The 26,476-nt window shown below is 48.4% G+C and overlaps 2 protein-coding genes across 2 annotated transcripts in view; one reads left to right on the forward strand and one right to left on the reverse strand.

Moving 5' to 3' along the window:
• The window catches only part of Tg (thyroglobulin), a 165,754-nt gene that overhangs the window by 101,924 nt on the left and 37,354 nt on the right, over positions 1-26,476 (forward strand). The gene's annotated exons all lie outside the window — the stretch shown is intronic.
• Sla (Src like adaptor) lies at positions 1,272-16,682 on the reverse strand. Its single transcript, XM_090339437.1, has 7 exons — positions 16,455-16,682; positions 8,259-8,358; positions 7,458-7,544; positions 7,173-7,276; positions 4,927-5,058; positions 2,854-2,986; positions 1,272-1,819 (listed from the first exon to the last, which is right to left on the reverse strand). Exons 1-7 carry the CDS (start codon positions 16,630-16,632, stop codon positions 1,612-1,614), a joined length of 942 nt encoding a protein of 313 aa, XP_090195563.1. The 5' UTR covers positions 16,633-16,682; the 3' UTR covers positions 1,272-1,611.

The raw sequence follows: 26,476 nt of genomic DNA on the forward strand, positions 1-26,476 counted from the left end.
GGTTTACTTTAATCAGGAATAAATACATGATTCCACAAAATGTAATGCTCCCCACTTACACATCTCCCCAAATCCTCCCCGCAAAGTTCTCAGTACACAAGGGAATACGACACTAAAGACGCTGAACTGGCATGAGGAGTCTAGAGGTCACCTGTCCTGGGAGTGGGGAGACACCATGCCCACTAAAACAAACCTCCCTCACTGCTGCCTAATCTCTCTGAGCTGGCCTAGGGGAGGGCTAGGAACTGCAAGTGTCTTTGGGGTCTGATGCCTGCTCTGTGAGGCATGTGCCTGAACTCAGGAGTGTGGAATAAATGGGCCAGCATCAGGCACACCCTAAGCACATGCATGCCTACATGCACCCCTCCTCCCCAGGATTCTTCACACTCAGATGGGGTGGGGACGCTGACTTACGTCTCCATCTCTCCTGCCTCGTTTCCAGTAGGATCCATCTGGCAGCCACCTGGACCAAGGCTTGCCCTTCTCAGGATGCTCTACCCATTCTCCCTTACCTCTCACATCTGGATTTGGCAGGACTCAGTTCACCCCTTTTCTGGGGTGCAGCATCTTTATTCCCAGGAATGCCACACCCTCTTGAGAATCGCATACAGGGTTCACTAGTTCTTTAGGATAGCTCTGTTTCCTTTTGAGAAGAAAATCCAACCATCTTCCTCAGTCCAGCAATCCTTCCATGTTTTCTGGTCACCCTCACCTGAACCCACCCTGAGCTCACTGTGGGTGGGTCTCTTCTTTCATATCAATGTCTACGTAGCTGCTGATCTGCTCTTCTCCCTGCCTCCTCCATGACTCATTGTGAGGGCTAGAGCTTCTTCATGCTGTTCTGGGCCTCACACCATGCAGCACCTTTCCTTCTCCCAGCCACCTTGCCAGACTATCTGGAAAGATCCACGGTGCCATCACACAAACGAGAGCCTCAGCAGTTCCGTTCTGGACAGGGAGAATTCCAGAAGCCTGTGCCATTGTAGCAGTTTCTGCCTTTCCCCCAGCAGCCTCTTCTCCCACATTCCCTACTGCGAGAAGGGCAATCAGCTGACCACTGCCCCAGTGGACTGGATAGCAGAGAGCCCAAGGGGCCTAACGGCTCATTTGACCAAGTCTTTCGGGCTAATGCCTAGTGTCACAGGAACCCTAAAAGAGATGAGATACGTCCTCAAGGGGTCCCTGGGCCGGTGAAGGTGGCGTCATCAGGGGCCATTTTGCAGACACAGCTACCCATCCATCAGTAGCTGCAGACTTTGGCTCATCTTCGTCTCCAGCCTGGGGCGGTGGAGTGGGGCTCTTGGCACTGTATGCTAGAGCAAGGTTCCTGTGCACATCTTTGTGAATATCTCGTTCTTACCCACACACCAAACATACACTCACACGCATGTACACACACCCACACACACAGTCATACACATTCGACTCTCGGGAGTGTGCCTCCTTATCATGAGTCAGCGGTTGTGGTATCACAGCACTGCTCAGACACCTTGGGTCATAAGGCAGCCCCTGTGTGGCTTCTTTTGGCCTCTGGAGGACCTGTGGCATCCAGGGAGAAGAGGACCCTGCCTTTGGGGGATCCTGGGTGAGAGCCAGACCATGATCCTCTGGCTAGTCTTCAAAGTAGGGTGGGGATGAGAAGATGCTCTTCCGCTTGTTCCCACTGTACATGAGGGAGAGACTCTTCTTCTTCCGGTCGAAGGGGCTGGCGTCTGTGGTGAGGGACAGGTAGGATGCGATGCTTTCCCGAAGACCATAGCTAAAGAGGGACTCATCCACCCCCAGAGGGTTCTCCGCAACTTCAGGGTCTTCCTGCAGTCTGTGAGTTAGAAAGCAGAGGCCAAAGGAAGGGAAAAGAAGAGAGCGCGCAAGAGGAGAGGATGAGGAACAAAACATGAGCAGAGGAGGAAAGGAAATGAAAGAGCCTGGTTAATCTTCTCACAGACCATTTCAGTTCTGGTGTTTGCATGTGTGGACTGGATATGTGGTTTTGGACAGACTCCTTAACCTCTCGGAACCTCTGTATTTTCAAACAGCTAAAACTTTCCATTATAAGAAGAGAGTTCTATTATATCTTTGTAATTTTCATCTCTGATTTTCTTTGAACTCTCCAGTGGTACATCCTAATCTATGTTCAGTTAATAGTATGACCATGGATCATACTCACAAATAAATAAACAGCTGAAGAGTCAGCCTTGATAGCAGAATGGACACAACAAGCCAGGAGACTATTTTATTTTTTGGTGGCCCTGAAATTGAACTCAGAACCTTGAATTTTCTAGCATTTTACACTTGAGCTGTTGCTTTACACTACTCCTGTTGCTTATTAGTTTATTTTGGAGACAGGATATTGTGCTTTGGCTAGGCTGTCCTCAGGCTATGATCCTCCTACCACTGCCTCCCGAGTAGCTGGCATGATAGGTATCCACCACCATGTGCCATGCTCAGTCTAAGAGGTTTCCTTTTAGGAACGAGAATGAGTCACCTTAGGATTCTGGCGGAGGTGTCTAAGTCTTGAGTGAATTTTAACTGATACTAAATTTACACAAGACACGTGTGTATATCAGTCTCTAAAATCCTAAGAATAAGAGCAAGGTGGTACACTACTGCTAGAAAATGTACTATTCACACTGACTGGGGACTCTGTAAATGTTCTCAGAGCAGGGGAACTGTGAGCCATGATGGGAAATTGCTTGATAGTGTGTGATATCCCAGGCTGGGTCTATGGGATGGAGAGTCTGGCCCCATTTTCAGGACTGCTGGCTGTGGTTTTCATGTGCCTGGCTTGCAGACTGTTTGAGGGACACACACACACACACACACACACACACACACACACACACACACACACACCTGGGTGTCCTCTTCCAGTTGAAGGTCTTCTGGCGCAAGGTGACAGGTGACACCGGGGCACTGGCTGCTGGTGTGGGTGTATTCTGCATCAGGCAGGGTGTGGTGAGCACGCAGCACAGGCCGTCTGCCACCTCTGTGGAGAGAAGCGGAGGATGTTAGGGTCCTCACATCTCACAGCTAGTCAGAAACGTGACTTCCTAGGTTGCTGGCATGAAAACTGAGGCCAGGATGGGAAAGGGGAGTGAGGAATGGCAGAACTGGGAGTCACACCGGCAGTTGTTTGGGAAATGTCACCACCCTGAACCAACTGTACTCTGCACTCAGCTAGGGAAGGCGGAAACAGGGGTTTGGCTGTGCCCCAAGTGGAATGACTGGAACCTCCCTGGATTTCATTTGCCTCAGGGGCAGAAGGAGGGAAGCAGGGAACATACGTGAGAGAACATCAAGCAGAGGCCCACATGAGGGTAGCATTTCAGACCACTACTTGCAGGCTGCCTGTGTTCAAGAATGGTGCCGTGTGCAAAGCCAATGTTCCTCTCACATACAGGACGACATGTAGAAGACCAGAGGGCGAGTGGGCCATGTACATTGAAGGGAAGAAAACAAGACAGAGAGAAGGAGACATGGAGAGAAAAGACACTGCAGAGAGAGCATGCAGGTTAATTCAACCCACTTCTCTGTTCCTTAGCTTGGGAACAGTAGCTCAGCCTACATGGCCTTGGGTTAAGGAATCGAACCCGGGTCTTTGTGTATGCCAGACAAGCACTCTACCACTAGACCAAACTCCCGGCTCCCGTGTATAGAGCCATTTTTGTATCCATTTTGGAATAAGGATTCTTTGTTAAAGCTACATTCTAAGGGGCACAGAAAAGTGAGCAGCAGCCCCATCTCCTTGGCTGTAAACCAGTGAACCACCTTCCTCTTGAGTGGAGGACAGATAAGCCCTGCATTACTGCAGGGGAATCACAGAGTCTTACTTACCCTTCTACACAACTGCCCCAAATGCCCCTTGCTCTTACACCCTGGACTCCAGCAACTCACATTCAAGCTTCTCCTTTCCCCTTCATTTTCCTTTGTCTTGCTGGTCAGATCCTAACAGGAGCATGGGTGGCATGCCAGGGTTTGAGCCCTTTCCAAATAATTAGAGGGAGCCAGTGGTATGTGCCACTGCTCTGGGTGATGCCAGGTCATTGTCACTGTGAGGTGTGCCCATGGTTCCAGACTTGGCTTTCTGGTCCCTGGGAACTCTGCTAGGAGCATCTGTTTCATGTTTGTTTACTGTTGTCTATGCAAAACTTCTGGTTTGTGCAACCCCTCAGATGATTGTCATTAAGAGCCAAATACCACAACCAACCTGGGTGTGTACCCAGCAAGTGGCTGTCTCCAGGACTCCCTTCCTCTTTCAGTTTTAGCTAGCTTCTAGTCTTTTATCCAGCACAGAGGAGAATTTGTTAGCATTTAGTTTGCATCTGATACATGACAAGCAGTGCAGGACGCAGCGTATGAAGGGCTATGTTAAATGATCACGTAGTCCTTTGTGAGGGGCCTGTTCCTGCCCTCTAGTTTTCAGGAGCTCCTAGGTAAACACAGTCTTGTTCATAGTCCATCGGGCCCTATGACAGAACAACCAAAGCCCTGGGGAGAGAAGTGCCTGGCAGGGGAATGGAGTAGATAGAGACCCATCCTAATTCCTTGGGCTGTGTCACCCAGGTGGGGTTCTGTTGGCCTTCAAAGCTGAAGAGAGCTCTGACAAGCAGAAAAGGGGAAGACAGTCGAAGTTCAGGACAAAGCCCGAGTCCTGGAAATATAAGGCTGTCATGCTGAGGTACAACGTGCCAGTATTTATGCATTCGGGGATAGCTTGGTCTGCTTTATTTCCAGAGCCTGAGGTTCAGTGCCTTGTGATTCTATGTTGTATTCACAGCTAGTCTTGGTCTGAAATTCATTCTCGACAGACACATGGATGTCAGGGTGACAGAAAGCAAGAGTAAATCTCTCGCTTTCCCTGGTGGCCCACACTGCAGCCTCCACCCTTTGTGAGCCCGCAGAGGACAGAGACTACCTGCGCCTTACCCGAATAGTGGCTCACCAGGTCCTCCAGGCACTGAAAGGTGAGCCGCGGGGAGATGTAGTACCAGTTGTTGGGCAGACGGAAGATGCGGTAGTGTCTCACCTGTCTGTGCCTCACTGACAGTGAATAGAAACCTGTGGGAGGTAAGGACCCATTAGTGGCAGTCACATGTCCCTACCCAAGGGTGACCAGCAGAGAAGCTCACCTCCACCAAGGCTTACCAAGGCTCACCTAGGGGTACGAGCAGTGCACCAGGACTCCTCCTTTCCAGCCCCGGAACACCCCCTTAGCTGTTGCTCCTCTGTACAGCCCTCAGGGAACTCCCTTACCAACCTACTAAACCTGCAGTACAGGCATTGCTGCACCCAGGCCTGATTTTCTTGCTGTCGGAAGTGAACATTTGGGGTGCTCTCCCATCTCTCCGACTCCAGAGGTTGCTTCATGGCTTGTAGCTTGGTTGTCACCTGCTGATCCAGACTCAGCAGCCTGAGTCTTTCCTGAGAGTTTGCTGAGATGTGGGAATTGCTGCCTTCCCCCGGTGGCTCTCTACCTTCCAGTGCTACCCCACGACACACTCGGGAGCCTGAGTTAGTCTTGCTTTCCTGGTCTCGCTTGCTGTGGCCTTAAGCTTCGTTTTCTCAGAAATACAGAGGGGTGGATAGGACATTGTTGATGGCTTAGTAAGAGGAGACACTCGGGTGTGTGCCACTTCCTCTTCTAAACTCAGGTTCCCAAAGTAGAAGTGGAAGAACTGCACTTAGGTCATGTTCAAGGGCAGACTCCCTGCTCTGTCCTCCAGGATTCCTGGGGTGAATACTCGAGAGGTTCTGAGGGGTGAGGGCACCTCCCCCAGGTCTGTGCTGTCTATCTGTATGTAGCAGAGTTGGAGGCATGTCAGGAAACACCTCCATTCATTCTCAGAGTGTGGGAGCGATTGTCCCCAGGTGGTCTATGGGTAGAGACCTGGAGGCTCAGAGCCTGTGATGCACTCTTACCTCCAGAGCACAGCATATGGGGACAGAAGCCCTGGGTAGAGCCTCCTGGCCCGTCCCAAGCAGTCTGTGGACCCAGCTGTGCAGAAATACCCACTGTGTGCTGTCCCCGCATTGTTCAGGGGCAAGTGGAAACTCATCAGAACTTTTTGCATATCCAGGACCATAACAGCACCTATCAGCCTATCAGCCCCAGGGCATAGGTATTTTCTGATGAGCTGTGCCTCTGTGGAGACCTCTCCTTCTTGGCCAGACCAGTCTAGGAGGCTATGAGCCTGGGTGGACTCTGACAGAAGACCCTTAAGACCTGTACAAGACATTGTGGTTCTGGTTTTGTCTTGCTCTCCCTCAGCACATTCAAGATGTGGGGCAAACATTTGTTCTAGGACATTTTGAATGATGCCTCCACAGGCTTGCTACTCCAGCAGCCATGCTCGTGATGGTTTTAGTTCCAGTAGGGGCCTGTGAAATCCTAGATGCTGTGTTTTCCATTCTCTGATAGCACCTGGGAAAGAAGCAGGCTCAAAATCTGAACACTCCCCTGCATTCAAAGTTATTAAGAGGACTCTTCGGTGGGGAGAGCTGGAACTGTTAAATGTTTTTTTCCTGTGACTTGAAGGCTGGACTGTTTTCCATGCACTATGCGAAGTGCTTTCCCACTATGAAACCCCATGCTATAGCTAAGGGAACCTGGGTGATAGAGAGAGGAGGTGGTACTAATAGAACTGCTGAAACTAGATTTTGGGACCCGAGCCCTTGCCCATGCAGAAAGGACAGTATGTTCTATGCTAGATGACACAGGAAGTTGTAAGGATAAAAATCACGGCAAATCTGTGAGCTCTGACTTGGACTTGGCCTCATTTTCTAAGCTCTGTCACTTCCTTGGGGGGGCAACCTCATGCATGTTACCCCAATCCTATAAGGGCAGGGCTTTCTCTCCATGGAACAGGTGGAAAGACTGAATTCAGAGGAACTATGATACTAAGAGCACAGCCAGACCTATGCCAGTGCCCTAGTACCCACACCTGGCACTTAAGTTTTATTCTCAGCCAATGGAACACTCCATCAAGAGTCCATGGGAGGCTGTGTCATTCCCACCCCATGGCAGTGCCCAGCCAGCTTACTCCTTGTTGGTAGGCCTCTTGCCTCCATGTAGGGCCTTGGCTCCAGGAGCTGACCAGGCAGATCCCTATGTGTGCACAAGGGAGAGTGAGTGGAGCCTGGACCGGCTCATGTGAGGTGCAAGGCCTGCTCACCTTTCTTGGTCTCGCTCTCTCTGATCATGAAGGAGCCCATCTTCGTGTCTGGCAGCTGCAGCAGCTCCTCTGCCTTATCCCTGCCCAGCCCTTCAAACAGCCAGCTGGGGAGGACAGAAAAAGGACATCTTATTCCTAGGGAAGTTGTGTCCTGAAGAATAGTCTAAATTAGCCCACGTCTCATCATTTCTGATGTCCAGAGCTGGAATAGCAGTAGCAGTGCCCCCGCCCCATCTTTCCACTGGACGGACCACGCCATACAGACATACAATGAAATGCACTCACCCATGGTAGACTCTGGCCACACACATTCCAGGAATATAACTCTCCCGGCCAGTGCTCAGAGAAATAGCTTTCCACCATCCTCCTTCGCTGTCAGGACAAAACACACAGAAACAGGTGGGGAGGTAAATGGCAGGAACAGGGAGACAGGGACTAACCCACAGTAGATGAGACACGATTTTTCAAGATCCGTCACTGGCCATGTTGGTTTTTATAGCTGGTCGTGGCCATCCTTCATGTGCCAGCAACTGGTGTCCTCAACTGATGCTTACAGTTGGAGGCTTCTAAAATTAACTTATTTTCTGCCTTTATACTCTAAAGAGTAAACCAAAGATAGTACTCACATCAGGAAGGATTTATATAAAGGGGCTCAGGGCCCTGTTTTGTTCCATAAATTATTTGGAATACAACTGAAGGGAAGCGGGAATAAAAGAAGATACTATCTATTTATTATCAGAAGTATTTTTAGACCCTGACATCTTTTCAGCTTTCCTTGGTGTATAATATTCCATACACAGCATGATGTGTGACAGCAGGCAAGGCCAGTACAAGAAGCAGAATTGGGGTCATCGAAGGTCTCAAAAGTTAAGTATCTAACTTACGTAACTTTTATCTGGTAGGCAATAAGGAGCCAAGGGAGGTTTAATAGCCCTGGCGGCATTAATGGGTGGGTGAGATGCCACCAAATGGACTAAATTTCTTACCTCATGGTAGGGCCAGCCAAAAATCTAAGGATTCACATCTCAATCTAAGGATTTCCTGTCTTGAAGTATATGAAAGTTTTGAAAAGCTAACTCAACTCACTCAGAAATCACCCGCAGTTTCTCTCCTCGATGGAAAATCGGGGGGCTGATGTCAGGAGACGGGTAGTCACTCAGCACAGCCAGGAAGTCACTTTCCAGCCCTGGGAATCAAGGCAGATGGTCTTGATAACCAAAAACAGAGGCAGCTGGGGGTAGGGGGTGGCGCCACAAGGTCCTGGGAAATCTCAGGCACCTGACTTGAGCAGACAGGGAGGAAGCCCGAAGAACCCAAGAGCAGGCAATATCTCCCATTCACCGGCCTGCCTCATCCCAGACCCATGAGTTGAAGTCACACAATCTGGCTCCAAGGTCTGCCTTGTTTCTCCACAAGCCTTAGCCTCTCCATCCTGCAAATGGGGCTGAAATCTGGTTCCAGAGTCCTTTGGAGATGAGATACAGTCTGTGTGATACCATCTCAGGAATGACAAAGGACTACAGAAACCCCTGGCCTCATGCCCTCTCCTGGCCTGTGGCTGTCCCTTCAAATCTTTTAGAGATTAGGAGGTCAGGAATTAAGCCAAAGAATCTCAAACTTTGGACATTAAAAAAAAAAAATAGTGCTCAGGCCTGGAACCCTAACTGTTTAGGAGACTTGAGATCTGAGGATCAAGGTTGAAAGCCAATACAGGTAGGAAAGTCCATAAGACTCTTATCTTTAATTGAATGCCCTAAAGACTTTGGCTCAAATAATAGTACAGTAGCTTTGACCAAAAGCCCAAGGATCGTATCCAGGTTCTGACTTCAAGCTCCAGGACTGACATAAATACATACATGCATACATACATAGTAAATTAAGACAGACGGACAAACACACTTTCTTGTACAGTATGGGCATGAGGTTGGGGATCTAGCCCACAGGAATTTTTACTGGTTGTGGGTTGGAAGGAAGCAAAGTTAAGTACTTTTCATTATGTATATGTCAAGAGTCACTTCGATTTTAGGAAGGAAGGGATACTATTTTGTTCACCTGAGGGATAAGATAATATAATATGAATTTCCTTTGTGATATTAGATGATATCTGTTCTACATCCTTTGTAATTTACCATAATTTCCATGCATCAGACAAGAGTGATATTGTGTGCGTTTAGGGGAAATAATGTCTTACAAAGCAGTGGATTTAATCGTTGTTCACTGTGATAATTATGGCTCTACCTGCTGCTTCAGAAATTGAGTTCACAGTTCCAGTAGCGGATTCTCTACCCTAAGCCCAGCATGGTGAGCAAGTCAGCTGCCCCCCTGCTCTCATGGAGCCTGTGTTCTAGGGACCATGTGGTGATCAGGGTGTGACAGACGTACCCCCTGCTGGGACCCCAACTAGCCTCTTACAGCCCATGAATCCTGCATATAACAAGTATCTAAGACAGGTTAAGTAGACAGACTGAGCTATGAATGAGAGTCATGAATGGGGTTTGGGTAAATGATTTGGTTATCAGCTGGAAAATGAATCAGAGACAAGTTATCAAAGCACACTCAAATGTGCTCACCAGGGGAAACTATGTAAATCTGAGAGTGGAAACCGAGAGTGAACTTTGCCATCTTTATGTCCAGGGTTCTGAGTAAAGCAGCGGCAAGGTCACAGAGGGACCAGCCCGGTGAGTTTGCTGGCCTGTCCAACTGTGCCTTTCCTGAGCCTGCTTGTATGTATGTGTCCGGGAAATCCTCCCTCTCTCTACCTCATTGAATTAAAAAAAAAATATATATATATATATATATATACTTGTATAGTCCAGTCATTAGAAGCAGCCCTAATATTGTATGGATCAGAAATCAGAAGGCCAGAGTTCTAAGGAGGGAAGGATTCAGATCCGTGGTATGTCAAGTTGATGCAAATTTAGACCCTTTTTAGAAAAAGAACATGAAATGGTGCATGCCAAATGAGGTGCAGACCCTGGGAGGGGGTTCTCCTAGGAAAGGCTCATGGTTGCCATGGTTTCTCAGCTTTCTGACAGTTCTACTCAACTGCCCAGGTGGGCAGTGCAGAGGGAGGCGGTGGGCATGAATCATCTTCCCCTCCTGAAATGTGGGAAATTTCACTCTTCCTAGGGGATATTCACTAACTCACTCAGCTGCTTTTTGACGTCAGAGACCCTGATTAGACTGCTTCTTTTGGTTTTCTCCCTTACCTCCCCACAAGCTCATCCTCAGCCTCTTGAAAGAGGCTCAGATGTAGCCTATGCTATACACACTCTGGAGGCAAATGTCCCAAACTTGTATTGTCACATTTGTAAGACTCTCGGGAAACTGTCATCTCTCCAGCTGGCTATGGGATCCCAAAAGAATCCCACCCTTTCTTTAGTCTGAGCCAGCCCTATTGGAGGCTCTGAAACCCAAGACACAGCTGTCCTCTTTCCACAGGGTCTTCAAGAGTGACTCCGGGCTTGGTCTTTATGCAGTCTGGACATAAGGGATGTGTCATGGAACTCCTTGCAAGAAAGAAGGGCAGAGATGAGAGGCACAGGATGTTTTATTCTGGGCCAAGACAAGGGCTTTAGATTAGTCTGTGTCTATGTAGGGGTTGTTGTTTGGCATCTGGTTTAAAGAGACAGCAGAAACAGAAATGACATCCTACTATAGAAGCAAGTGTTCTTAGGGGAATGGAAGCAATTGGGCTACAGTTTCAGTTTCATGGTAATAATATGAATTTCCTGTGGAATTTCCATACCGTGATGTGTTTATATCAAAAGCGGTTAAGCATCACCAAGACTACTGGTGCAGGAGCTTTTGTCCCAGGACCTGGTGGCTCAGTGGTACTCTACCATGGCCTGGCACTGTATCATCAGCATTAGGAAAGTAGACAAGTCACTGGAAATTATTAATGCAGCTCATTGCACCCTGTGGGGAAGGTCAGCATTGTGACAAGCTCGGGTACCAGGTCCATTTCCATTTCCCTACAGGAAAATAAATGCCAGGTGGGCCTTTCCAGTTGCTCAACTTCAAGTACCTCATCACCACATATTCCCAGAGCCCATTGGGTTTGTGGGAAACTGAGCACTGGAATCAAACCTGATGCCTGAGTAAAGCAAAGAGAGAATGGTGAGAAGGGAGGAGAGAACATGATCACAGATTTGAGAGAAGGAAGCAAATTGACTAAGAGGTGTAAAGCCTAGCATGAGAGACATCCAGGCAGAACTTTTAGAAGGACTTTACAGGAGGAGAACTTGCATTAAAACTAATCAGGCCTGACTTAAGGTCACCTCCATCACTTAATAACTCCACTACAATTTGGGGAAAGATTTGTTCTTAAGTACTCTGTGCTCAAGTTCTTCTGCCTCACGTGATGGGTGGTGGATTCGTGTGTCATCATGATGGATACGTCTGCCGTGGTGACGGCAGTCAGCCTCATTTCCCAAACTGGATGTGACCATCATATAACCCACAGCCCGTCCCAGCCACATGTTCTTCACTTTATGACCGTCTAGGTGAGCAGATACGAATACGCAGTCCGATCTTCTTGTCATCTAAACACAAATCCCTTTGATGAGAACAGAAAACAAAACTCAAGACGCCAAGTATTTGCTGAGAGTGCAAATTCAGCAGTGAGGCAGGGTGAGCAGAATGTAGAGAAGCGTACAGCAGGAAATGATACGGGGCAGGAAGCAGCCCCAGGCAAACTTCCTGGCCACAAAGATTCATCAGGGAAAGGCAAGCTGTTTCTAGCATTATCTTCTTGGGAGGAGTGTGATTGTTTCTCAAAGCTGAAAACATATCAGTCACTGTTATTGATAACTGAGTAGGAAACTAGTCATTCATATGTCCAGCGCTCTGCCTGGCCCCAGCCTAGCCCTTCCAGTTCTGCCAGAACATGGATTCTTATCTGAACAGAAAAGAGGCCAAGGCCATAGATATTGAGGGACATGGCCAAGAGACTGTGAGGACTTCAGTGCCTGGGGTCACTTCACTGAGGCACACATTTCTGGCTGGCTCTGTTTCTAGGCCTACCCCCATCAACACCCAGTCTTCAGCAAATCAAGACAAAGGCCCACTCCACGGGTGCCTTAAGAATTGGAAAGGGTGCCCCGCACAAGGCTGAAAGGCCCAGTGATTGCCACTTTTGGTTTGACATTCTCTCGAGATAGTCCCATGCAGGAGTTCCAATCTTCTGAAGGCCCAGCCCCTGGGGTCTGAGGGTCTTCATCGACACATGAAGGGCTGCACCAATGCCTCAGAAGTAGTCCAGGGAGCTCCAGGTGTTAGTGGGAAACGTGGAACCTGATCAACCCTGAGGCCACAAGAGGTCAGCAGAGTTGACCTCTGTGTGCAAAGCTGGCAGAGTGCAGAGCAGAAGGGAGGTGGCCTGCAGGCCTCTGAGTCACAGAATGTATCCTGCTTGGGCGCTTGTTTCCCATTCCTTCTCTTTCCATCACCATCACACAGCAGCAGCAGCAGCAGCAGCTGCAGCAGCAGCAGCAGTACAGGCGAAATGCACCTTCTGCAGGGAGACTTACTGACCAGCCAATGATGCCAACCAGACAGCTTCTTTTGTCATAGTCAAGAGTCATAACACCAGTGGCCCAATGACATGGCCCTTAATATTAACTGTAAAAAATCTGTATCCTGTTGTGAGCAAGGCAAGATTATGATTCTGATGGATGGGTTGTGTTATGATTTTCAGTAAATGGAAACTGACTGTTCAGCCCGAAAACCAGCCTCTGTGCTGACAGGGGTGGGTGAGAATTAGTAGAGGTAGTAATCTAGTCCAGTATTTCATATGGCAGGCTTGCTTAGGGGTTCACCCAGGGACAAATATCTGTATCACTGAATCTAATAGTCAGGCTCTCCCTGCTTGAGAGAGAACGGCCTCTCTCTGAACACCCAAACCTCTTGAAAGCTGATCAGCTCTGCATAAGTTGAGCTAGTGAAAAGATGCTAGATTCAGGCCCCTTGGCCACTTCTGAGCTGCATGCCCTTAGCCAGCTCATTCGATCTCCATGTTCCTCAGTTTTCTTAAGTGAACTTTGGAGAGATAACTATAATCTCTTGATGGGATTTTGTGAAAAGTAATAGTTTCTCTGTGTAAATACACATGTCGTATGCACTCTGTATAACATGCAAATATATGGTACACTTGCCTATGTAAATCATATATTCACATGCATAAAGCACTTGGAATTGTATCTGACAAGCACTTGTAAGCACCCAGTCACTCTGTAATGATTCCCACTGTCCAACCTGAAACAGAGAACTCTGCTGTGAACTCCCATCCCATCCCTGTGATGAGCTGCAGCAAGTCTAGAAACTGGCCTGAAGTCCACCAGCTGTCAGGGCTCACGGATGACAGTTAGCTTCTGCTGTTCATCCTCACCTCATCATCGTGGCATGTGACAACTAGTAGGTTCGAGGGGTGGTACTTGATCAGATGTGGGTGGTTTGAAGAACACTAATGAGAAAGTAAGAAGTTCCGAGATTTCGGTCTTCTTCCTCTCTGCCCACCCCATTTTTCCATGAGCAGCCATGAAGATGCCTACCCTAGGTCAGTAGAAAGGTGTTGGTTTTCATGGCCACCTCTTAGCTGACATGAAGGGAAGAGACAAAGAAGGGAAGTGAGCACAGCACAATAACTGAGTTGAGGTCAGGTGGAAAACGCCATTTTACCCTTGGCTTGGAGTTCCCTGACTCTTCAACTGTTCTGTATGCCTGTTACCAGCCCTGAGGAGGTGTCTGAAGTTTGTCAGTGGCAGAAAGTATTTACTATTTGGGACTCTTTGGAAACAAGCATGGATTGGCAGTGTGGCAGGTGACCCCAGGAGAAAGTGTTCAGACTTCCCAGCTCACTGCAAGCTCACTGCAGGCCCTGCTGTGGCAAAGACAGATGGACACCTAGTCACCGGTAGAAGCCAGGAAACTTCTCTAAAGCGACACGGCTTCCCAGGGACATGACCAGGGGCTCGGCTTGGGTATTCCTATCAAGACCTGCCACTTCGATGGGGATTATCATATGACTTGCTGGGAACTGGCCTAATGCAGAATGTTCTAAAAAGCTTAGTTTGGAAAAGAAATGTTGTCAAAGCCACATTCCAAAGTGTTCACAGTCTTAGTGTGGGGGACAGAGGCTCTCCTCAAAGATCTGAAATGTTTTCCTTGAGTCCCTAGGTTGGCCTCTGCTGGTCTTTGGGCAGAGCCATAGGTTTTAGTGCCTTGAACCCTTTGTCACTGGGGCTGATGTCAGAGAGAGAGCACTGTTCTTACAGGCAGGCCTGGAGCAGTGAGTGGGGGTCACTGGGGGTGGGGACTACTCAGATGAGTATGCGAGCTCTCCCCTGGCATCCTGCAGAATGGAAAGACAGCTTCACCTTCTCCCTTAGGTCTCAAGTAGATGTAAGAGGAAAGAGGAAACAAAGTTAGGACAGATGAGAAGGGGAGCTTTTCAGAGCTGGGGGTGCAAAAGCAGCCACCATTGCTTGATGTGGCTGCCTGGCTCACAAAGCGGTATGACCTGGGGAATTCTCCTGAGCAGGGGTGGAGGGGGAAGACCCCTCAACCTCCTTCTTAGAGGTGACCTCCCACCCACACAATGGAAAAAGAAAAACTTACTTTGTGACAATTTGCATTTGGAAAAAGAAAGGCAAATAAGCAGGTCCTTAGAGGCTGGTGTTTTCATGGGGCTTGCTCAAGTGTGTAGCCCTTTCTGCGGCAGGCTGAAAGGCCACAGCTTAAGATGTGGTATCTCCCGAGATAGCTGAGCCTCCAGGCACTGTAAAGACAGCTTCCTGATAGGAGTAGTGACCAGAGCAAGAGGCTGTGACCTGAGTCCAGCTGAGAAGGCAGGAAGGGGCCCAGCAGGGCTCCTCTGCCTGGGGATGCACTGGCCACTGACAGTTCATCTTTGTGCTTTTCCCCATTCGGTTTGGAGAAGTCAGATATGGGGCTGGGAATGTCCTGAGGCGTGAGCCTTGGAAGGATGTGAGGGACAGGCCATTCTCATGCTCTGTAGGGACATCAAAAGGGTCAGCCAACAATGTAGCTTGAGCAGCTCAGTGGTTCCATTTTGGAAGACGTCTTTGCCAAAGAGCCACAGGAGTCATAGAAAGAACAGTAGCCAACAGCATGGCATAGCAGAGCAGGGTGGCCTCTTTCAGTACAGAGGAATGGGGACAGGATAGGCCTGGTCGCCTTTGCTGGGAGTGGGCCAACAGGCCCCAAGTGCTATGGCGCAAAGTGGGAAGCAGGTCACCCCCACACCCACCCTGTGGACACCTGACCTTCCTTTACACCCTTCCCAAGCTCCCAGGGGACCTCCTTAGAGCATTCCGCCCAAATGTGAGAAATAAAGACAAGTGTGTTAGAGAGGACCTGAGTAAGGCCAGGAGCGTAGCCTGGTGACAGAGTGCTCACCCAGTGTGCACAAAGCCCTGGGTATGATTCTAAAGTACCACATACATTGAAAAAAAAAAGCCAGAAGTGGTGCTGTGGCTCAAGTGGTAGAGTGCTAACCTTGAGAAAGCCCAAGGACAGTGCTTAGGCCCTGAGTTCAAGCCCCAGGACTGGGGCAAAAAAAAATGTGAGGAAAAGGACCAGCACAGCTGATCTCAGATCAGCCTTTGCCTCCTGTTGTCTGACGGCCCCTCCACATCCCCAGCCAGTGGCTGAAGGACTTGGAGGCTTTGGGAGTCAGGCACAGCCTGACTTTTTTCCATAGGGCTTAAACAGCGGTCATCTCGGTTAGCCTGCAATGTTAGCTTCTCCCCCCGAAGCACTGAGCACCTTATCATCTTACAGTGTCCTTAGCATTTAGCAAGACCAAGTGGACAGTGCCCAGCTTTGTCCCTGAAAGATCAGCACTGGTCAAACTCCAGCAGAGCTCATTATATGATGGATGGGGTGGGAGCAGTGAGATGAATGGGGAACAGTGAGCAAGAATCTAGTTTTCAGAATTAGACGCCTTGGTTAGAAATAGGACTTTGAAGAAGCTAACAACATGAGCTCCATTTTCTTCCCAGGCCTCAATTTCCCCCAGCTAGAAAGTAAATGGATTATACCAGCTGATCTCAGAGATCCATCTCAAAATGTCAACCATTTAGAACCATTGCCAAGTACCTAGCCCTTTTCAACTTGAAATATCTGAACCATGGCAACATGAGAGACAAGTATAATCTACTACGATTCCATTGCCCCACATAACAGCGTCCAGCACTGCGAGTATTTCTCAAGGGTTTCCAAGGGCAGAGGGAAGCGTATTGCTAAAGCAATCAGACTTACCATCTGTGCCGGGTAGCGGCCTCTCGGGGGGCACCGGGGTGGATTTCATGCTGTTTCCCATTTCTGTCTCTCCTGGAGCTGTTGGAGATGTGTAAAGCCTACAGCACATGAGACACACAGGCAAAGTCAGGCGGGCCCTGAGCCTTCTGAGCAGAGAGTGACCCAGTTTAAAACACATTGTACACCATTCTCCTTCTTCTCTGCCAGGCGGCTGTTTTCATGTGAAGATATGGCTTGTGAGTGTTGTTACATTTGCCCTGTTCAACTACTTTTATCAAAGGATTGGCAGAGAAAACCACAGAGAGGGAAGTTGAGAACAAGTGCTGTTGGTGACAAAAGTTTCCATTCCTCACAGTCACTGAGGAGAGCAGTTTGTGTTCAAGGCTGAGCTGACTTGCCCAGGCACCTGAAGAACCCAGGCCCATAACCCCCCGCAATCCACAACCCCCACAACTCCCAGCAATCAGCTCCTCACCACAGAGAACAAGGGTGCACAGAACTTACTAGCTGAGTGGCTTTACAATTTGAACTGGTAAGAAAGTGGCACTTTCTGGTTTTACATTTTTCTTGGCTGTGAGAATCTTCCAACCTGGATTCCCAGAGCCCCAAAAAAGTACAGCTTGATGAAACATTTTTTACTTAGAGCATGCTATCAAATGTGGTCCTATCTCCTGTGATTTGAACCACTATGACAGCCCCCGTATCCCCATGCCCAGTTTGCAGGGAGGGAAACGGAGTCTCAGAGAAAGTAAGCGACTTGTCCCAAGTCATGTGACAGGTAAAGGGGCAGCTGGAGCTTGAACCATGCATATTTACTTTCCAGTTTTCTTCCCATGGCTTCTCTTTCTGGCCCCCAGGCAAGTGGGAATTTATTAAAGCCCATGACCTTTGGGAAGTTGCTAACCTCTCCCTGCTTGTCTTAGAGAATAATCAAGTAGCTAGGAGTCACTACAGAGGTAGTTAAGACAGAAGAGGCAAAAACACTTAGATATGGCCTGGCATCAAATATAATGCCAGTTGTTACCAACTGTCCCAACTGTCCTTCATGGGAAATGTCCAACCCTGGGCCCCTCACACAAATACTTTGAGAAGGGACCAGAGGGTTGAAGAACAGAGCCATCGGGAAACTGTGTCATCTGAGGGTGGCAGAAGATGATGAATAAGTTTTCCTTTTCAGTCCTTACCTTCCCTCAAGAGACTCATCCGTGAGTCTTTTAGGTGTTTGGAGAAAGGCTTTAGTGTGCAGAGGCAAACACCCAAGTAGCATGAGTGCTAGCCTGGCCCGTCTCCCACTCTCCAAGTCTCCCCATTCCACACTGCAGAGTGGCATGACACCATCCACAATGCTCGTGGGTGCCCTTGAGATTCGTCAAGTGTCATTTAGAATCTAGTGATAGTCCCTTCCTCCTTCCAGCCCATCTTCCTCTCATCCCATCCTCTCTTCTGAGACATTTCCTAGCTTCAGGCTCCTGCTGAAAGCTATCTAATAATAAGAATAAACCTGGGGTCCTTAAACCCCCAGGAAGGTGAACTAAGCTCCCGCCTGGAGCCCGTTCCTTCTCCTCCCTCCCCTTTCTGCAGGTCCTGGCACCATTCCCTCTCCCATCCTGCAAGCCTTTGGAGTTCATTGTCCATGAGAGGATGGTTGTACATGGCTGTGAGGCCTCAGAAATCCTGTATCTCCTTAGCTATTCGCTCACTGACTGCCTCTCAGAGCCTCCAGGAAAGAGTTAACTCTTCAGAAAAAAAAAAAAAAAAAAAAAAAAAAAAAGACTTTATTTGAGAAGAGTGAAAATGCCCCTTAGGGCTAGAGCCTGTCTTCCTAATAAAAGTGCTAAGCAATTTGATTTAATCCATAACAGTTTTATGCAGTGGCTGGAGGTGGGAGGGAGAGTGTAAGAGACATAATTGCTTCCAGGAACAATAGTAAAAGGGCAAAAGAGAAATGAGTTAATTAACACTGGCTCTATGCAGCATTCTTGATTTCCTTCTCCCTTGTCTTTGAGGAGCAGCTCTTAGGTTTCCATGTTAAAGGACTGTAGTTTCTAGGCACCATATTTTCCCATTGGTCTTTGGAGTGATGTTATTTTCTCTGGGCGACCTTGGGCCTTAGTTTCCTATCTGGAAAATGAGAAGAGTGGAAAAGATGCTCTATAGAGAGAGACAGAGACTCTTTGAACCTCACTGCAGTCTAACAATCAAGACTCGTGGCTCTTTGAAAATTACTAATACGAGAAAAGAACCATCGTAATTTTTCATGACGTCCCATTGCCTTTCTATTCTTTGGGACTGAGGGAAGGCAGGTAACATACAGGCCTACCTTTTATATTTCTCTCCCAGCATCCCCTGGGTACACACTTCTCTTTTGCTATAATGTATCGGATGGGAATTAATTCACCTGCCCACAGTGTAGAGCTAGAAACCTGCTGCTCCTGACTTCTATGTCTTGGTCATTACTCCATTATTGAATGGAGTCCCCCCAGAGGAGGACTCTGGCCGGAAGACTAAGGTGAAGGTGAATGACGTCACTGGGGGAAACCCTGATGCCTGCTGGACCTGCTACCTGAAATCATAGCTGCAACACCTCCAAAAGCCCATGAACCAAGCAAGTCGTGGTTTTTCTCTGTGCAAGCAAGAGTCTGAACTTCATGTGGTCACCATGCCAGGGATTGTCCCAGCCTGATTTCAGACTAGAGAGATGTGAATTCAAAGCAGTTCTCCCTGGCTCTAATCCCCAAGTATCTGATTGGCACACAGTGCAGCCCTGGCCTTCTACTTCATGCCCAGTTTGAAGAGGCAGCAGGAAGGAAATCCTTAGAAGTTACCAAAGCAAATTTCAGAAACCATAAACTTTGAGAGAAACCATTAATGCAAAATACAGAGTAGGCTCTAAGAAATGACGTGGATATACGGAGCAAAGATTAGGGGCCGGGGTTAGGGAAACCCCTAGGGTAGGCCGGGGAGATCTCTTGCGGTAACAAGAGAGGATTGTGTGGTGTGTCTTATTCTTAGCTTTTGTAATTTTATTTTATAGACTGCTATTGCCATTGGTGAAACAAACAAGGAAAAACTAGCTGTGCTTATTGAATTACAATCTACCGGTCAGAGAGAGAAGCCTTCATTTTAGAGCTACGATCTGACTATGTAGCTCAGGCTGCTCTTGAATTCAAGATATTTTCTGTCTCAGCCTCTTGAGTGCTGAGTCTACAGGCATGTTCTACAGTTGGATGAAAATTTAACCTCTAAATACCATGCATTCAAACTAGTGAGACAAAATTTCCACCATGTCCTTAAGGTTCTCTCTGCTTGGTAAAAAGTAATGTAGGTAAATATGTTAGTGTCTCCTTTATGCATTTCTAGACTTTCCAAATTTCTTCCATGTGTATGAATAAGTTTTGTGATTAAAAGCTAGGGAAGAATGTGGGATCTGTGATGCAGGGATCAGGGCAAATGGAAAATCCTGAGCAGTGGTTCCAGCTCTAGGGTTATTAGCTACGTGTCCTCTGACCAAATCCCTTCATTTCTCTGAGTCTTGGCTTTCATATGCATTGAGTTGGAATGCAAATATCCCATAAGGCTGTTTTGAAGATAAATGGTAGCTAAAACATCATGAATATTGGAGCCCAGGGAAGAGCTACCTGACCAGTTAACTCACTGTGCCAGTTTGAACAAGACCCTGTCCCTCTGTAGGCCCAGAGCCTGCTGATGCAGCAAGGAGAGAATTGAGCCAATCATCTCACAAGACTTGTTGGCCTTACTCAACACCACTTCCACCATGACAGGACCCCTGTGCCCTCAATGAGCCCAAGACGTGACCAGCAGTACCTGGATTCTGCTGCTACACTGAGGGAGAGCTAAGAGCTGGCCCAGTGGCTCAGCATTGTTTGCCTCCTCCCCCACCAGAGATCCCACCCAGTTTCCGGGGAGCCCCACCACATCCTGACCTCAGGATGCATCCCAGGTGCATCAAGGCCCCCCTCCCCCCATCACCCCATCCTTCCTCGCTCTCCTCACAGGGTGGTGCAGCTGTGTGTTTCTCCTGCTGTCACTCCCTCATCTCCCTCCCTGCACAGCAAAACAGGGTTCTCATACCAGGACTCCAGGGCTCCAGAGCTCCAGGGAGGCCCACAGAGGAAGGCCGCTGCTCAGAGAGTGCCCACACCAGGCTTCCCATGACCAACTCACAACCAGAGGCACAGGGGGTGAACTTGGGAACTCTAAGTTATTTCAGATTTGTACTGGGGCTTGAACTTGGGGCCTAGGCCTAGGCACTGGTCCTTAGGTTTTTTCACCCACTGCCACTTGACCTATAGCTCCACTTCGGCCTTTTGATGGCTAATTAGAGATCAGAGTCTCACAGACTTTCCTACACAAGATAGCTTCAAATCGAGGGCCTCAGATCGTAGTCTCCTGAACAGGTAAGATTACAGGTGTGTCACTGGCTTAAGCTCTCTTATATTATAAAGGAAATCTCAGAATGTAAGCAGCCTGCTCAAGCACACACAATAAGTGATATGAGAAAGAGCCATTGCCCATTTGTTGGCTGTGACTCACTTGACCACAAGCCTATGCCTGATCCTATCTATAAAGGAATTGTAGGCAGGCTGAGCTTTCCCTAACACATCTCACACTGAATGAAATTTTGCACAAAGAAGCCAGAATCTAGCCAAAGCAGAGATAAACCTCACTATCACTAACTTCTCTACCTCTCTCTTTTGCTGGGTTTTGCTTCGCTATATTTTGTTTGCTAGTATCAAGGTCAGAACTCAGAGGTTCATGCTCATTTCACTTGTTTTCCTAGCTGTCACTCTACCATATGATCCACACCATCTGTCTGGCATTGTTCTGGTTCATTAGAAATGGAGTGTCACAGACTTTCCACCTAGCTTCCAACGATAATCCTCCAGGTCCCAGATTACAGGCATGAATCCATGAAACCCACTGGCACCCTTGCAGGGAAGATTAACAAGAGTAGTTATGGAAGCCCCCGTGGCTACATTCTGCTGATGCAGGTGCATGTGTCACCCTGACATGTCAGGCAGAGGGGCAACAGTGGCAGGGGCTTCTGTCAAAACAGAGATAGATGACAAAAGCCAGGCTTAATAGGGCTTTGATGATCCATTGAAAAGCTCAGCCTTCTGATCCTTTCTGGATCAGCTTTTCATGCACAGAGGCCTCAGGCCCCAGGTGGTGGGGCACAGGGATTCCAGGCTGTGGCCCTGTATCCACCAAGTCTCCTCCAACCACCAAATATCAATGAAGTTGGACCCAGGCCAGTAATGACAGCATTGAGAGAGTCACTTTGACCTGGAGAGGAACAGGATGACTGCGATATGGGCCTCACCTCACATGGAGGACCCTGGGAACACAGGGTTCATGAGAGCAAGAAGAGGCTGAGGGACACTGCTGTGGTAACAGAGATGCTGAAGGGCAGCCAGGAAATTGGAAAGGCTATGACTCTTCATGACATCATGCTTCCCAGCAAGAAGTCATTTTACTTTTCATTTATACACGTGAGTCACACAAGCAAGCTAGAAATGAGTTTGCGGCCCGATGAGCACGTGCCTATGACAGGCCTTCACGGTCTCCCCTCCTTGTAATTTGTTTAGAAGAGATAGCTGCCAGAGCCCGAGCTCTCAGGCATGTGCTCTCAGATCTAATGGGACTTAGGCATCTGGTCTCTGAAGAGATCCCATGTCCTGTCTCTGGGATGCTGGGGGCCTTCCCGGGCCACTCCTCATCTGGGGTGCTGAACATCTCTAGGGGTGACTTTGTCTGCTGTTGGCCTGAGTATTCCAATCATGATATTGACCACTGACTGTATGTGCTCTGAACCCTACTATCCCTTTAGCTCTGCATTTTCTCTCAGTGGGAAAATAGCAGGTGTTCTTCATAAAAGTGCACTCATAAAAGTGCAGTCAAGTGTGTGTGTGTGTGTGTGTGTGTGTGTGTGTGTGTGTGTGTGTGTGTGTTGGGGGGAGATCGAGTGGATCAGTTTTGTGCTAGTAAATGTTTACCTTTCAGTGCTCTAGGGGAAAGGCACATCCCGTTTGTAGTGTCTGCCAATTCCTCTGGTGTAAATCGCCACCCACCACAGCTGATTTCTGGCTTTTCCTAGGTGACATCTCTGAGAGTATAGGAGGAAAACTTCACCCAGTGGTTTCCACAGCCAGGGTGGGCTGGCTCTAGGTGCTGCTGGAGAAACAGACACTTTACTGAGCCTTTCTCTTGACGAAAATTCTTACTGTGAAGCTGCCTTTAAGTTACTCACTTGTTTCAGAGGAAAAGAGACACTGATCTCAATGGCAGGCCTGCTGTGGGAATCCTGGCTGAGACGCTCCAAGTACTCTATATAGTGTGTCACCTCAAAGAGCCCATCTGCTACCAGAGACCTGAAGTTCCAACTTCATGTTATGAAATCGTTTAATGTCTTCCTCTAATACAGAGCTTCCCCTGTTTCCCTGAAGTTTGCTTTCCATCCACTGCATCTCTATGACCTGCAGTAATCCACTCAAGTGGGTGTTGGGCAGGTCACGTTCCTTCTTCAGTGGCTTTCTGCTTCTCTGTAAAGAAGGTGGACCAAAGAACATTTCTCCATTCTCCAGTTTCATCCAGAGGGAGCCAGGACCCAAGTGTGATATCCTTGGGTCCTTGGAGGAAAGGGCATGACACTGGCTGGTATGTGGTAAAGGCAAGGTTTAGAACCAGGTACTCTGGGTCAAGTGATGGTCCCTGGATCCTCTACCCTTAAGCCAAGTCTGTCCTTTCTCATCACAAGCACATGAGGCCACTTGGTGCACAGGGGCTCAGGCTCATTATAGGTACTCTAGAGTGGCAGGTACATTGAGAAAGCAGAAAGTAGAAAGCTGTGTCAGGACACTCAGGGGAATTGAAATTCAAAATAAATAGATGTACTGAGCTCTGGGGGCTTCTGCCTATAACCCCAGCTACTCAGGCGATGGAGACCTCATCTCAACCAACAAACTGGACATGAGACCTAATCACAAAACCAACTGAAGCAAAAAGGAAATTTTGGCTCAAATGGTACAGCACTTGCCTGAAAGAGGCCTAAGAAACCCCTATCTCAAAGAACCCTAGTTCTTTCCAAAAGGTAAAGTAAAATTAATTTGAAGCTGATTGCTATGCGCTGGGTGGGACATAGTCCTCGGTTCCCAGAGACTTAGAACTATTTGAAGAGGTGTTACATTTACTGCCAGGGAGGGCAGAGGTGGACAGGTGGTCACTGGCCTTTGAGTACAATCAGGGTCCTCCTGAAGCTCTTTGAATCTCCTTGACTTCATTGGTAATCCCCCACCCCCATCACCACACACACATGTCTAAGCCACCAGGTGCCAAGGAACACGTGTTAATTTGTAAAGCTGTTTGATCACAAAGGGTGCCACTGAGCCCTAGAGGCCCTGGGTTCAGGCTGGAGCTGGAGTTCCCATAAGGGAACCTGCCCTTCCTTTGGTAGCACTCAGGGGAGGAAGTGGTTTGGACTCAATGTTCCTAATTCTTTCAGACCTCTAGGGAGTCTGGAGAGGGAGGAAGCTGGTCACCTGGTGTGGCCTTCATGCAGAGTCACTGGAGGGGGATGGATGGGTGGGTGGATGGACGGGGTGGGTGGATGGATGAATGGATGGGCAGTCACATGGAAATGAATGTACTACTGTGTCCCTTAGGTTTTGGCCTGACATGCTAGAAATCCTGGAGAATTTCCTCTTGTGGCCTCTCTCTGAGCTAGGGGGAAATAAATTCTCACTGAAATGTGAAATGAAAAGTTAAAACCCTGTAGCCCCTGCAAAAGCAGGAGGAGACACCATGGACGAATGGCCTCTATGATTAAGGAAGGCACAGTTCCCCAAGCTCGGTATTGCTAAACTGGTTCCCATTTACTGTAGCACAAACTTGATCTGCTCATTTCTCATTGGACAGGCAGAGACAGGGATTTGGGAGAAGCAGGAATGCCCCCAGATCACTGGCCTTGCAGTTTGGCTCCCCTAAATTTAACTGCCTGCTAGCAATGAATGCCCTGTCAGGACTGACTGGCTTGGGAATAATAGTATTAGCCACTCTTAAAATCTCCTAGGTATTCATCACTAAACTTACATGCATTTTATAACATGGAAGCAAGACATTTGATGAGGAAGAAGTTGACTTTCAGAGAGGCAAAGTGACTTGTCCAGAATCGCAAAGCCCTTTGGAGGCTAACTCAGAAGCTGACTCTGGTATATAGATGGTTATGAAACATGGCCTCTCATGGTGGTCTCTCATTGTCCCTGATTTAGACTTGTTTAAGATGCAGAAGTCTCCTAGGATTTCAGTCTGGTTTCTATGCTATCCTTATACTTTTCATAGCATTCTTCTAAAAAGAATACCAGATGCAGCAGAATTTACCAGAATCCACTCTCCTCCCAAAATCATTCTCTGTCCCATGGGTAGAAGGCCCATTGTCCGGTTCCATATACTAGCAGCTTAGAATCTCATCAGACTCGGATTTTCACAGCGTAGGATGTATGGCCCTGTGTAACCAGGGAACATATTCCTTAGCCACTCGTCTTCATGGGATACTCTTCCCTCAGCCCTTCTGCCCTCTCAGTGCCTCTGCCCACCAGCAGGGTGACTTGAATAAGTCACTTAACTTCTCCCTTACCAGAAGCAAACAACAATTACAAGCTTGCAGGATTTTTCAGAGTATTACATGAAAATGAAGTTTTCATGCCCTACTCTTTCCCTGTCACTCACGATGACTGACATCTGTTTATACTTTCAACATAGCCCCAAATTAGGCCATTCTGAGGCCAAAGCCCAGATCACTCTCTGACACCAGGTGCTCTCTGTGCAGTCCCTGAGAGAGCCCATTCTGAGCCCAATCCTTACAAATCTGTTCCTCCCTATCTCTGCACTGTCCACTTGACTTCCACATTGATTTCTGTCAGTGAGCTTTGGCTGAACTACCACATTCCTCTGTGGCTGTTGTCCTCTCCGCTAGGCCCTTTCCCACCTTTAGATCTCACAACTCTCAGCTGGGAACCTTTACGGAGCATCTTCTTTGTGTCTGAAACTGTCTTGGGCCTTGTCCTATGTTAGTTCATTGGATGGGCCGTACCTGCGTGAACGTAGTACTGTCAGCCCCAATCTGCACATGGGAAAGTGGAGACATCTCATCTAAATGACTGATCCAAGATCACTCAGCCGGGATGTCTAATGGCAAGTCCCGGTTTTCACTTGCAAGAAGCCAATACACTCCCTTCTGGCAGGAGTGTGGCCTGCATGCCCTGCCTGTTCACTTTGCCCACCTCTGTGCTTCTTTCTTCAGTATTAGCTGTCAGCACGCACTGAACAGTCCCGTTGTGCCAGGTGCCAGGCCACTTGCCCTCAGACCTCGTCTCTGGCTGGCTGAAGTCCCTCCCCACTCCATCCCAACACAACCCTTCCCTCAATTACCTTCAGATGCAGGCGCGGGGCATGGTCTGTGGAGGACCACCAGGTTGTGGGTCATTCGATCGTCATCCGCTGCTGCTCTAGGGCGAGCTGGTGCTGGGCTTCAGGAGGGCAGGGAGGGCCAGCCCATGTTGTCAGAGCTTCGCTTGCTCGCACTTCCTCTGTTAGAAACAGGGAAGGCACTCAGCTGGCAGAAGGCAGGTTCCTGTTTCACTAACACACGGAGCAGGCTGGTCTCTGCAAGGACAGGGAGGAGAGAGGCATTATTCATTCTTTTACAAACCACTTGAGAATACACGCAGCTTGATTCTAAATGACCAGGGCGTTTGGAATCATGCTCTTGTTATTTTTTTCTCTAATGAACAGGCAAATGGGGTGAAGATTTGCTCCTGCATATCCTCAGAGCTTACTGGGCCCAAGGAAGCTGTGGCTTAACTGACTGCAACTTCTCTTTTCAGAGTTTCCCAATTTTTACAGCTTCCGTGTATCACTGTAGAATGGCCCCAAGCAGAACTCCCAGGCCTTGTCTGGGTCATAAGCCAGAGATGGTGTACAGCAAACCCCTCTGTGCACAGGGC

The sequence above is a fragment of the Megascapheus bottae genome, chromosome 9, assembly GCF_031878675.1.
Source record: "Megascapheus bottae isolate mThoBot1 chromosome 9, mThoBot2.hap1, whole genome shotgun sequence".
Taxonomy (NCBI): domain Eukaryota; kingdom Metazoa; phylum Chordata; class Mammalia; order Rodentia; family Geomyidae; genus Megascapheus; species Megascapheus bottae.

Excerpts from the sequence above, each read along its gene's own strand:
- Sla (XM_090339437.1), bottom strand. The coding sequence starts at position 16,632 with ATGTGTTTTAAACTGGGTCACTCTCTGCTCAGAAGGCTCAGGGCCCGC. Across the intron at positions 5,059-7,172 it reads AGAGAGCGAGACCAAGAAAG|GTTTCTATTCACTGTCAGTG; the intron begins GTGAGCAGGCCT and ends TACCTCCCACAG. Across the intron at positions 2,987-4,926 it reads CCTGGTGAGCCACTATTCGG|AGGTGGCAGACGGCCTGTGC; the intron begins GTAAGGCGCAGG and ends TTCTCTCCACAG.